The sequence below is a fragment of the Sceloporus undulatus genome, chromosome 6 (genome assembly GCF_019175285.1).
Source record: "Sceloporus undulatus isolate JIND9_A2432 ecotype Alabama chromosome 6, SceUnd_v1.1, whole genome shotgun sequence".
NCBI lineage: Eukaryota > Metazoa > Chordata > Lepidosauria > Squamata > Phrynosomatidae > Sceloporus > Sceloporus undulatus.
The window spans coordinates 139589367-139603274 of record NC_056527.1 but is presented as its reverse complement, the minus strand read 5'-3'; the positions used below and the strand labels follow the sequence as shown (position 1 = coordinate 139603274).

General features: G+C 40.9%; 1 protein-coding gene across 6 annotated transcripts in view; it reads left to right on the top strand.

Annotated features, from left to right (window-relative positions):
• Positions 1-13908, top strand: part of NTM (neurotrimin) — a 1011020-nt gene that overhangs the window by 809092 nt on the left and 188020 nt on the right. For all 6 annotated transcript variants that reach the window (XM_042475314.1, XM_042475321.1, XM_042475318.1 and 3 more), the window contains one exon: positions 10795-11027. In XM_042475314.1, coding sequence (XP_042331248.1) covers positions 10795-11027 — 233 coding nt within the window. The remainder of the gene's footprint in view (positions 1-10794; positions 11028-13908) is intronic.

Genomic DNA, 13908 nt, shown 5'->3' with positions numbered 1-13908 from the left:
AATAATAATAATAATAATAATAATAATAATAATAATAATAATAATAATAATGTACAGAAGCCATTGAAAGAGACCAGAGAAGACACCAACACTGTGGAAAGAGCTGCAGGATTAATCTCAAGGACTTGCTCTTTGAATGTCAGAACATTTATATTGAAACATAAGTTATATTTTATTGCTAAATGCAGCCACTAGGTTGTTGAAGATGTACTTTTACAAAAATATATCATTTAAACTGAAGCTCACAGACAAGCTAATTAATTGTTAGACTAATTTGTTGTTGTTGTCTGTATGGAGGGTAAATGTGAATGCAGCCCTAGATGGGATGTCCTCTGTCCCCTTCAAATTAACGCTGCTTAACTATTAGTGAATAGTGATGCGATGGATCCTCTCTGGAGGTTGTCCCTGTAGTTCCAGTCTATGGGCTATTGTCACCTCAAGAAAAGGTGTACTTGGGCTTAAAGATGATTCCTAAATGGGCCAGTGGCTGTGTTGTTCACTGGGTTCACTGTGGTAACCATGACCAGACTTTCCAGCAAAATTTAACAGGAACAGCTGGACACACCTGTAAAAAACAGAATAGACACATATATGTTTATTGATGCACAATTAGATGGCACGTTAATCCCAGAACTATTTCATCATTCACAGCCCCCCAAAACCCTATTCGGGTCTTCCCCTTGGTTGCATCTCCTATCTCTATTGCAGATTTTCACTAACCTAAGCTATCTTTCCCCTATCTGCCTTCTTTCATAGGTTTTATATCTTTTCTACCCAGTAGGCCCACCTTCACATCATTCCCTGAGTCGGCTGGCACCAACCAGGCTTCCTCAGCTACTCCTTTCACAAGTGGATTACAATATTGGTACAGGTTTTGAAAAAATGTGAAAAGGTCCCTGATTTCCTAGAATCTTTTTATTGTCATGCAAAATTCATCAGACATTTGGACAAAACAGAATTTTGCTTCTCGTGATCATGGAAATCTCTCTTTCTTTTTCATCCCTTCCCATTCCCAGCTCCTTTTGCATTGCGTTTTTGTATTGTGCATGTGGTGTTGAAACAGTTACCAGTTCCTGAGGATCAACACTGTATATCTCCCAGGGGTCAGATGGGACAATGTGTGTCTCGTGTGTGTACACAGCAAGGATGACTGTTTAAGTGTCTATCAATATAGGAGATGAAAAGGAGAGGAAGAAGCCACACTGGAGATTCCCTAAGCTTCCCACCAAGAGGGCACACATAGGGCAAAGACAAAATTGCTGCCACCCTGTATGGAGACTCCATTTCTATATGCACCCATAGGGCAGTTCAGTTTCTCAAGACTTAGTTTGGGTGAGGTGACAGGGACCTGTGGTAACTTAGCCAAAGTCAAGAGCGACTTGTCAGAGAGTCTTGTTCTAACAAAGATGTCTGCCAAGTCAGGAATTGTGATTCAAATATGTCTGGCAGCACTTTTGACCCAGGAATCAATGTGATATGTCTTCTCTTTTCCATTCAGTGACAAAGGAAGTAGAAAACCTTTCCCTTTATTTCTGTGGGTATTCCTGTTTTCCCCAATAACTTGGTATCACATATTATTAAGATTTGATTGTTGAAAAATACAGTTGGCCCTCCATTTTCACAGGGTATCTGTTCCAAACCCCTCCCCCTGTGAAAACAGAGGCTCACACATATTCAAGCCTCATAGGCTTGAATGGGGCGCACCCCCTACATGTGGCCCAGGTTTGCGCGCCATTGGAAATAGCAGAGGTTGCCCCTCCTTGGATATTCGAGGGCGCGGATCCGAGATCCGTGAATTAAGGGGGACAACTGTAGTTTTGAAGGTTTAATGCATTCTATTATCCACAGCTGGATTCATAGAATCATAGAATCATAGAATCATAGAGTTGGAAGAGACCACTAGGGCCATCCAGTCCAACCCCCTGCCATGCAGGAAATCCAAATCAAAGCATCCCTGACAGATGGCCATCCAGCCTCTGTTTAAAGACCTCCAAGGAAGGAGACTCTATCACCCTCCGAGGGAGTGCATTCCACTGTCGAACAGCCCTTACTGTCAGGAAGTTCCTCCTAATGTTCAGGTGGAATCTCTTTTCCTGTAGCTTGCATCCATTGTTCCGGGTCCTGTTCTCTGCAGCAGCAGAAAACAAGCTTGCTCCCTCTTCAATATGACATCCTTTCAAATATTTAAACAGGGCTATCATATCACCTCTTAACCTTCTTTTCTCCAGGCTAAACATCCCCAGCTCCCTAAGTCGCTCCTCATACGGCATGGTTTCCAGACCCTTCACCATTTTTGTCGCCCTCCTTTGGACACGCTCCAGTTTCTCAATGTCCTTTCTGAATTGTGGCGTCCAGAACTGGACACAATATTCTAGGTGGGGCCTGACCAAAGCAGAATACAGTGGCACTATTACTTCTCTTGATCTAGACACTATACGTGTATTGATGCAGCCTAAAATAGCATTGGCCTTTTTAGCTGCCGCATCACACTGTTCACTCATGTTCAACTTGTGGTCTACTTGGACTCCTAGATCCCTTTCACACATAGTTTCATTCAGCCAGGTGTCACCCATCCTATATCTGTGCATTTTATTTTTCTGCCCTAAGTGCAATACCTTACATTTCTCCGTGTTGAATTTCATTTTGTTAGCTTTGGCCCAGCTTTCTAGTCTATTCAGGTCATTTTGAATCTTGATCCTGTCCTCTGGGGTATTAGCTATTCCCCCTAATTTGGTGTCATCTGCAAATTTGATAAGTATGCTCCCAATTCTGTCATCCAGGTCATTGATAAAGATGTTGAATAGCACTGGGCCCAGGACAGAGCCCTGTGGGACCCCACTGGTTACTTCTCTCCAGGATGAAAAGGAGCCATTGTTGAGCACTCTTTGGCTTCGGCCAGTCAACCGATTACAGATAGTTGAATAACATAGGTCTTGCATGTAAGCAATAAAACACATATTTGATAAAGCCTTGCATTCCTCATGTTGTCTGTTGCCCAGCTCCTTTGCACTCGATCGGGGAATCTGTAGGGGAAGGAAGGCCTACCATGACGTCAGTTTTTCCCCACCAGATAGATTTTTTTGACCCTCTCCCAAATTGCAACGAGAGCAATTCAGGTTCAGCAATCAGAGGCCTAATTTGGCTCTACTCTTTTTCCAGGCCTGATTAATATTATTCATTTTGTCTGTGTCCCGCTGGGTTGAAACAATTTATGTTCCCCAACCCAACTTTACAGAGTACAGAGAATTTGCATAAGCACCAACAAGACCTCAAGGGAAAACATTTCTTGTACTTGGATTATTAAACAGTTACCTTTTCTTGCTCCCATCTCTCCTCACTTCATCCTTTTTTGTGTGTAGATTGAGGAATACAGATGCAGGGGAGGACAGTTCAAGAACTCATGTGTCAGAGAACTTAGATGGAATTCTCTTGGTGCAGTATGGCAATGATGGCACTTTTTCCATGGTGGTGGTAAAGGAAGGCACGCAAAACTCCTTGGCTCTGAACAGCCTCCAATGTCTAACTTCTTCCAAAGCCACAATACTTGTGGTCTTTTTCCTTTTGCAGGTTTACAGCCTCTGAGGGTTCACCTACACTGTAGAAATAATGCAATTTGATACCACATTAAATGTTATAGCTCCATTCTGTAACATCCTGAGATTTGTAGTTTTACAAGCTCTTTAGCCTTCTCTGCCAAAGACTGCTGGGGCCTCACAAGATTACAAACCCCAGGATTCTAGAAAATGGAGCCATGGCAGCTAAAGTTGTGTCAAACTGCATTATTTCTACAGTGTTGATGCACCTTATGTTGAGATGACAGCAGTTCTGTGTGCAAAGTGTTATGTTCTGGAGCTACATTTTGGCTTGGTGACTTACAGGAATGTGAAATATGAAGGCTAAAAAAAGTCTCCAAAATTGTTCATTGTAGAACTAGTTACAAAGTTACAAATTTTAATTAACATTTTGCAGTGTCTTTTTAGCAACTACATGCATTGTTTATTATCTCTCTGCTTCCTTCGTGTTACTATTTGGAGGAGGCATTTAAGACTGATAAAGGATTGGTTACAGAATCTAGCTTGAAGATATAAGGTCCTATCTCATCCTGAAAACTGAGCAGAGTTAGCCCTGGTTAGTACTTGGATGGGGGAGTTGCTATCAGCTATATTTAAGAGGAAGGCAATGGCAAACCACCTCTGAATATTCCTTGCCTAAGACTATCCTGTGAAATTCATGGGGTTGGCATGCGTCAGCAAACAACTTGAAAACAAAGATATACACACAAACATAAGAGAATGACATACAATTTTAAATTGAGCTGAGGTTGGGGGGAAAACCCTCTCTTTAAAAAGTAATTAAAATTTTATTTGATTTATCAACAAAATTACATTGTTTCAACTCATATTATTTGTGAAATATAACATAATGATATCCCAAGTAACTAATTATAGATAACTTTGTGGCTTGTAGTATGTAACTTCCAAAATGTGTGCATGATCCCTAATTACTGACCACAGTAGGTGGGGTATCCAAAACATTTGAGAGCCAAAAGTTTCCCAACACTGGTACACAAGACCCTCTATAAGAGAAGAAGGAGGAAATCAATGCATGCCATTGACCACAATGTGAAGGCGTATCACGGATTGCCAACCTACCTACCTGCCTCCTCTTTTGTGGCTTCTGCCAAACTGGAGAAGCTGCTGGCTGCTGTGCTGGACAATGATGAGAGGAGTGTGCAACTAATGGGTCACAGGGCTGCAAGGAGATACTGAAGGCTTAAGAGGTGGTGGTGGTATGTAATAAAAATACTGAGACAGTAGCTGGGAAGGAGCAGTCGGAGTGTTCCAGGGGTGATGGGCATCTCCCAGCTTTGCATGAAGGCTACAAGGAGATACAGGCAAAGGAATAAGGAAAATGTGAAGCTGAAGGCTTTAATGGCTGGCATCTCTAGTTTGTTTGTGGGTTTTTTGGGCTACGAGGCTGTGATCTAGAAGAGTTTATTCCTGACGTTTCCCCAACAGCTGTGGCGGGCATCTTCAGAGAATGCTGGCATGGAAGAGAGTGGGGTATATATACTGTTGGTTGAGAGGAAGTGATTTACATGTTAATAAGGGTGTCCATTTAATTAATAATCTATTGTTTGTTGAGAAACCCCCTGACCCTGGGTGGCTTTCATTTGCATTTGCTGGATCTTGATTTTGGTGTTTTTCAGGACTGGTAGCCAAACTTTTCTTACTTGAAGGTTTTCTTCTTTCTTGTTGAAGTTGTCTAGATGTTTGTGGATTTCAGTGGCTTCCTTGTGCATTCTGACCTGATAGTTGTTGGCATGGTCTTGAATTTCAGTGTTTTCAAATAGCATTTTATGCCCAGGATGGTTTATAACATGTTCTGTTACTGCTGATTTTTCTGGCTGATTCAGTATGCAGTGTCTCTCGGGTTCCTTGATTTGTGTTTGAACGCTGTGTTTGGTGATCTCTATGTAGATTTGTCCTCAACTGCATGGCATGTGGTAAACAGGATACTGTGCAGCTGCAGACAAGTTGACATAGGGAGGTTTTCTTCTGTACTAGAAGGGATCCTCCTGTCAAAGCTGTAATAACTCTACAATGCAGCTATCCTTGATGGGCAACTCCAACTGTAGTGAATGGTTCTCTAGGGGTTGATTCTGCACAGACTGATTTTCATCCACAGGCTGCACCACAGAGAAACATGAGGAATGGGGGACAACCTGATCCTGTCCTACCTTATCCTTCTCCTGGCAGTCCTGAATGGGGAGAACTTGTTAGATCTCATTTTGACTCCTTGTAAAGGACGGAAGGGATAAGAAGGCTGGACTTTTGGATCTGTGTAAAGGTTTGAGACAAAAAAAAATAAGTGGAATGGAATTCATAGTAAAACACTGGTGCATTTACCTCATTAGTAAAATCTGGACATGGAGGGCTTTGATTTCCAACTCCTTGTGGAGAGCATAACAGTATGCATGAAATATTTCAACAGTGAGGAAGAGAAAGCACACTCTGCCCAAATTCATATCTGAATGAGGCTCAGATATGTGTTGCAATGTGTTTCCAGTTAGGCAAACTACCTAGTTGTTGTTGTATTAAAAATCATTCAGTTAGGGATTTATTTATTTTTTTCTATAGGATGCAAAAAGGATCCTGAAAAAAGTGATGAAATCTGTTGGGACTCTTCAAGGGGGAAATAATTTCCCTTGAAGACTGGTTTTTAAAGGCTTTATTTTCATTCCCATCACAGTATCTGTTCTGAAGGACTTTCCCCCTTTTATTTTCAAACCAAAAACACCCCTTTTTCTTTCAATTTCTCAGTTTCCACTTGTTACCATGGCACCATGGAGGGATCTGTTTGTGATGCCCATACCTGTGTGTGTGTGTGTGTGTGTGTGTGTGTGTTTGTGTGTGTATGAGTGAGTGAAAGGGCTTTGAGTTGCTAAAGTTCAAGATAACAAGGGCTATTTCTAAGCCTGTTGCCAATACACAACTAGCATGGAGCAGCTGCCAGAGGCAACAAGGTCTTGGACACTGAAAAGGGAGCCGATCAGTAAGGTGCTTACTGAGCTGTTTCAAGCTCATTCTGTCAGGAAAGGCAGAGACGAGGGCTGGAGGAATGGAAGCAATGTCAGTGGAGCTTTCAGAAACCTTTTCCATGACTAAATTGTTTTAAGAGAGGCCACAATCTTGTACCCAGTTAATACACAGTTAAACCCTCTTAGCAGAAATAGGTTTTTAACCAGCAGGAATTAGGCAGAGCTGTGCCGGAGGGACAAAAAGAGAGATGAATTCCTTAATCTGTGATTGTTCATCATTGTTAAAGTTGATCTAGAAATTTAGCAAGTGCAAAGAACAGTTTCTGGTGATGATGCACAACAGATAACTGTTAGATGACAAAGATAGGTCATGATACATACCAGAGGTGCCTGCTGCATTTTCTGCTGCAATATTTTAGCTGTTATAGCTGCAAGCCAACCAGACAGTATTTTATCTTACTAGCTGACTCAAATGTTGTCCTCTTTACCAGGGGCAGAACTGACAGGAGGTATCGGCTACATTTCAGGAGCCTGCCTGTGCCATGAAGACTGTGTCTTGTGAATGTAGGCAACGCAGAAAGTATAGGCAAGCAAGCTGGATAGCTAATTTCTTCAGAGCAGAAGAACAGGTTCCATGGCAAAACCCAATTTCTGCAAACTCAGCTTTTCAGTGTTCGTGTGTCAGGGCTCACAGTGCTTTAACATAAGCAAACTGTTTTGATTAGTCGGGTGCAATATTAAAATTTGGCAGATTCAGCCTGGTGTAGTGGTTTGAGTGTTGGATTATGACTCTGGAGACCAGGGTTTGAATCCTGGCTCAGCCACATAAACCCACTTCTTCAGTTCTCAGGGGAATGGAGAGGAATCTAAGGCAAGAGTGCTGCCTTGCAAAGTCTGTATTTTCCTAATTATTTCGGCATTGCTTAGATGGGATTTTAAACATTTGGAATGGTTTACTCTTTGTAACTGTGGTTGCTGCTACACTTGTCATGTTTAATGACGTGACCAGAGGCTTTCCCTTTTAACATCATCCTTGTGCCATCTGTAACACAGAACGTGTCACTCATCTCCAGGTCCCCTGTCCTGGCAGCCCTATGGACCAGTCACTAGGAAAGGCAGAGTTTTGATTTGCCTACTTGTCCCTGATAATATCAAATTTCAATACTGCTTCCTAAACTGGGGACCATCACATTCATTTTCTAAAGTGTTCTCGAACAGCACAGCTTTTGAGGTGGGAACTAAAGCTAACAGTAGACAAACATGTACTTGAGGCCCTAAGCTATGCCAAGTTTACCATTGTTTCATAATATTATGCCAATGTACAGTGGTGCCTCGGGTTACGAAATTAATTCGTTCCGTGGCCGCTTTCGTAACCCGAAAAGCCTTCGTAAGCCGAATTGCCATAGGCGCTAATGGGGAAAAGCCGCGTTTCGTGCGAAAAAGCCGAAAAAAGCACCAAAAATTTTCTTTGTATCCCGAAAAAACATTCGTAACCCGGAACAATGATTTCCTATGGGATTTTTTCATATCCCGAAAATTTCGTAACCTGGGTATTTCGTATCCCGAGGTACCACTGTATGTCATGTAAAATTGAATATTTATTATTTATTTTGTATTTGGGGCTGATTGTGGGTGTTGTAATTAAAGACCATCCTGTGGCCCCAAGTTGTAGCCTATGCATAAATCTGGATTTGACTAGGTACCGTGCATTTGCCGGAAGATGCTTGTAATGCTTTGTTGTTGTGTGCCTTCTAGTTCCTTCCAATTTGCAATGACCCTAAGATAACCTATTATGGTTTATTTTTTGGCAAGGTTTGTTCAGAGGGGAATTCCTATTGCCTTCCTCTGAGGCCGAGAGAGTGTAACATGCCTAAGGTCACCCCAGGGATTACCATGGTTGAGTGGAGATTCAAACCCTGGACTTTTGAGTCATCATCTAGTGCTCAAACCACTATACCATGCTAGATTTCCCCTCTGAAGATACCAAGCCTAAAAGAAATAACTATAAGGAAATACCAAAGGTCCCTCTTGTCAAATTTCCCCATGGCAGTAAAGCAGATTCCTATGGGAAGTTCATAAACAGGGCATGAAAGTAAGAGATGTCTCCCTCCAACAGCTGGGATAAAGACCCACACTGTCTTTGGATGTTGAAGCTCAATTTGGCCATCATGCTTAATAAATCTATCCTCTGTTATTTTCTCTAGATAACGTCTTTCCCTCATTCTTTATGGGAGGAGATCATCTGAACATTTTTCTTTCCTCTCTCTCCTTTCAGACTGACTTTTGGAAAAGATGAATGGCTTTTCTGGGTGGGTAGGTGCTGGAAAAGTGAAATAATATTTGCACCCTTTTTTGCATCGGTGAAAAAAAGGCTGGCTTAAACACAATTTATCACTCACGTGAAAGCAAAAGGAAAGAAAGAAAGAGAAAAGAAAAGAAAAAAGGGACTTTCTTCCATAAAAATCAGTAATAGCAAGTGTCTCTGTGTGCGTGTGTCTGTATAAATATGTGGAAAAATAAAAAATACACCCCCTTGGTGTCCAATGGGATTTGGTTCCAGGACCTGCCATGAATACATAAATCCGTGGATGCTCAAGTCCTCTTAAATACAATGACATATTAAAACAGTGTCCCCTGTATAAAATGGCAAAATCAAGGGAATTTATATATTTTGAAAATATTTTCAAACCGTTGATGCTTGAATTTATGAGTAAAAATATCTGTGGATATGGAGGGTGGATTGTACATAAAAACACTCATAATCTTATCCATTTAGAAGATTTTTTTAAAAAAAATTAAACCTTGTATGTGTGAATAAAATAACCAAAGATTTATATTCTATCTATGTGCATACACACACACACACACACACACACACACAGGATTCAAACCCTGTGTGTGCATATGCATATGCACTACTGCTGCCCACAGGGCATAATCCAGCAGGAAACTGTCCTCCTTAAACCCTTTTCAAAAGAACGGGAGTGTTGCAATCTGGAGCCACAATTAAGTGCAGCTATTAAACTAGGCCTCGTAACATCCTGGAAATGCTGGAATATCTCTTTCCTATATGGAGGAACAGACCTTGGTTCATTGACTTTAGCAATCTGACGTGCGGTCCATTAACTCCCCTTTGTTTGGTGACATCTATGTAATATTTGGTGATCTATCAACTGGTAACTCAGGAGTCGGTTTGCACTGCCACCCCTGTTCCCAAAAATAAAAGGAAGTAGGAATGGGATGGAATGGGATGGAATGGAATGGAGCAGAGGAAGCTGTGGATAGAATACAAATAATGTGTCTTTAGCCTGAGCAGTTTTTATGCTTGGACATTATCCTCCATCATTGGCCTTTTAATATAGCTCTCTGGTTGAGTTATAAGGGTTGTTAAATATGAAGCTTGCTTTAAAATGAGCCCTGTCTTAGCCAGCTTATTTTCGAGGAGGTTTTGCCATCAAAATGAGATGCCTTGGCAGCAGACGATGGCTCTGTTTAACAGTGCCATTCAAGATTTGGGATCAAGGACATGTGGGAAATTCGAAACGTCAGATAAACTGTGCATGAAACAAGGTTACAGAGTGGTTGATGGGGAAAGCAAAAAAGGAAAAGGAAAAGGTGCTAGAAATGGTTGGGCATTAAAAGATGAATGTTTGCAGATAGTTGAAATTGGCAGAAAGGTATAATATCACTTCAAATTTGAAATACGAAAGTCTTGATTCAACGTTAAAATCTGAGTACTTTGTGGTCCAAAATGAAACAAAGAATTAAGGGAGAGGATGGAGTTCTGGAATTTTGTATTCATTTAATATTAGATGAAATAGAAATTGTATATGTGTGTTTAGATTTTATAGGTGAGTACTTGGAGTCTTACCTAGCCTGTGAAAGGGTGCATAATATGTAAAAATGATGACTGGTTTTAAATATTCAGTGGTCAAAATTTTCTGTAATCTGGGGCAGCATTCTGCCTATTTTCAACCCCTAGGACCACTGTCAATGCTGCATGCTAATCCAGAATGGATCTGAGGGTTAAGGTTAAAATTTTAGATGGAGCAAGATGCCTGAAGCACAGCCCTTGGATCCAGGTAAAGTGCTGACATTTTCCTCTTGGGAGAATTGAGATGCTGGCTTCTAGAAACTGCTGCTCACAGCATTTTTTCCCCTCTTTTTAAAGGAAGAGAGTGAAGACACAAGATGATTTAGAGTTACTATAAAATCTCTTCTTGAAAGTTCCTTTTCTCTTTCTTAATCCACAGGTGCATAGTGGATAACCGAGTGACCAGGGTAGCCTGGCTCAACCGCAGCAGCATCCTTTATGCTGGCAATGACAAGTGGTGTTTGGATCCCCGAGTGGAGCTTATCGCCAACACCAAAACTCACTATGCCATCCGGATAAATGATGTGGATGTGTACGACGAAGGGCCCTATACCTGTTCTGTGCAGACAGACAATCATCCAAAGACATCACGGGTCCATCTCATTGTACAAGGTAAGGTCTTGGAGAAGCCAAGGCTCTAGTCTGCTCTAAAATCAGTGGTTTTCGGTGTCTTCCATGTCAGTGGAACGGCAGTGCCAGTTTGAATTTTAGTCTCCAGTTCAGTTGCAGAGTGCGGAATCTATTTTGGGAAGAACTCCATGAAATTAAACTGCTGTCCATAATGGACTGGACAAGGACAAACAAACTGAAGCTTAATCCAGACAAGATAGTGGTGCTTCTAGTTAATCAGATTAGGGGATAAGGAGTCATCTTGTGCTGGATAAGATTGCTAGTGTTTAGGGTCTGGAACTGACTCTCTAGTTTTTGTGGTAATTTATTGGGAATTGTTGTTTTAATGCTATTTTAAGGTGGGAGGGAGATAAGTAATGGGATTTTATATGTTTTGCTATGCTTTTTACTTGTAGCTTGTTGTATTCTATTTTTATTGTTCTTATGTTTGTTGTTACCCGCCTCAATCCAATACAGGGAGAGGCGGGATACAAATAAATATTATTAATTATTAATTATTACTAGTGCACCAACTGCACTCATTTGTAGAGGTGACATATCTGGCCACAGTGGCAGGAGATAATAAGGGTGCAAATCTAGTTTCACATCTTTTAGAGAAATTCTTGCACATTTCTTCATAGTTGGACTGGAAGGAATTTGAGATTAAAAATAATAAAATAAATGGAGGGATTCTGAAACCCAGGGTTTTGTATGCTTAATTATTTAAAACGTGGGTATGGATAACTCTGTAATTAGCCATGTTAGTGATGATTCTTGAGAAATTTTCAAAATTTAATACTGATGTGGCAGGCAAGTAAAACATGATCACCTTCATGATTAGAACATCTATTAAATCTGGCAGAGCACTTTCTTCAACCCATACTACTCTTCCTTCAGGTTTCTCTTTCCCAGAGACTCCTGGGAGTTTATCACATGTGGGAAAATTGGGAGTTTAAAGGGGCATTATCCAGTGATATTCATGAGAAGCGGTGAAGATTTTCAGACATATTGCAATTAAAAGTGATTAATCCCAGGAATAATTGGGGAATAACCATCAACAAATCATTCATGGAGAAATCCCATGAATGATTTGTTGCTGGTTATTCCCTGGTTATTCCTGTGATAAGTCATCTTTTATCGCGATTGTGTGTGAAAAACATTACTGCGATCATGCAAATATCACTGGATAATACCCATTTATACCCCTGATTTCCCCCAATTTTCTCCATGTGATAAGGTCCCTAGTTGTGCCTTTTCACCAGCTTCTTTTTTATGGACTCCTTCTCTCTTTTCTGTATCTTCGAATTTTTCTTCCTAATATTCAGTCTCCTTCTGTATGAGATTTTAATTTCACTCAGCTGACAACTGCCAGTTCTCTTTCCGAAACTGTAATACAAACTGTAGTATCCTAAATAAATTAGTGTCCCATGTCAACACACCACCTCAAGTGTGTCAGAAGCTTCATCACCTCAAGTATAATATAATATAGACTAAAATACTGCAATACTATTTCTAGTCCTCATATTTATTCAGATTCATTTGAAACTATGGAAACAAAGGCAAACAAATATTCATAAACAATGGAACAAGAAGAAGATCAGATTAATTTCCAAATTCGGTTAACACCCCATCACCTCTCTCTCTCTCTCTCTCTCTCTCACACACACACACACACACACACGCACGCACGCACACACGCATGGTGCATCTACACTGCAGAAAATATGCAGTTTGACGCCATGTTAACTGCCAGGCTCCATCCTATAGAATTCTGGAATTTGTAGTTTGTCTTTGGGAGATAAAGATAAACCCTAGGATTCCATAGGATGAATATACAGCAATTGAAGTGAACCTTTAGGGTTTTGCTTTCCCCCATAGTTAAGTTACTCACTCTTAAGTATGTGATGTGCAGTGCAAAATGTCCTATTAGGTGAACATGTCTATTGAAAGTTTCTGCAAGGGTGTGTGTGAAAAAGTGAACAAGCACACTTATAGGATGGGGAAGTGTGGAAAGGGTGGTGTTTATAAAATGCTGAGCTGCAGTAGGCTTTTTGAACAAGAATTGATAGGCATGGGGGAACTCTAATCCCTTTCCCACCAGCCATTTCTGTAGGAGTTGGCAGGGAGCCTTCTTAGCACGACACACCAGCTTGTGTATTGGAATCTCATCTAGAGCTAATTTCCAAATGCTGATGGGTGTATTGATTTGGAAACAAGCTGGACTAAGAAAGGCATTGGTCTTGTACACCAAGCCGACCTGAGCTAATTCATTGTCGATAGGCTGGGGTTGAGCATTATTGACAGATTAATGAATAGGACGCCAAAAGCAAAAAGCAAAAAAAATCAGGGCCCTTTCCCCTTCTTTTACTCCTTCTTATAGCAATCAAGAAAAATAAATAGAGCAAAATCTCCTCCTTTTGCTATCACAGTTGCCTGTGAAAACAACTTTTGACAACAACAGCAACAGCAACAGGTGTGGGTGTGTTTGAAGCCTGGGCATTTTCTGTTTATCTGTCCAAGTTTTATTACCTGCCTGCTTCCTGTAAATCAAAGCCAATCACATGTTGAAGGAAATGTAAAAGCTGCAATCGGAAATCCGAGGCACTATAAATTATATTGGATTCTTCCTCGCGCTGGTGCCATGTGTCCTGACCCAAATTCTTGATATCTTCTGGTACTTACAATCAATCCTACCCATTTGCTATTTCCCCCCCCCCCCTTCTTCTCTTCATATACTGTGTTAAGGAAGATATCTGGTTTCCACAAGAGAGCAATACACTCTGTCAGAGAAAGCTTTACAGGAGCTTGTTCTTGAAGGTGCAAGTTACCCTGTCATCCAAAATGGGAGTCTCTCTTAACTGTCTTTGAAGTTAATTGGAATTGG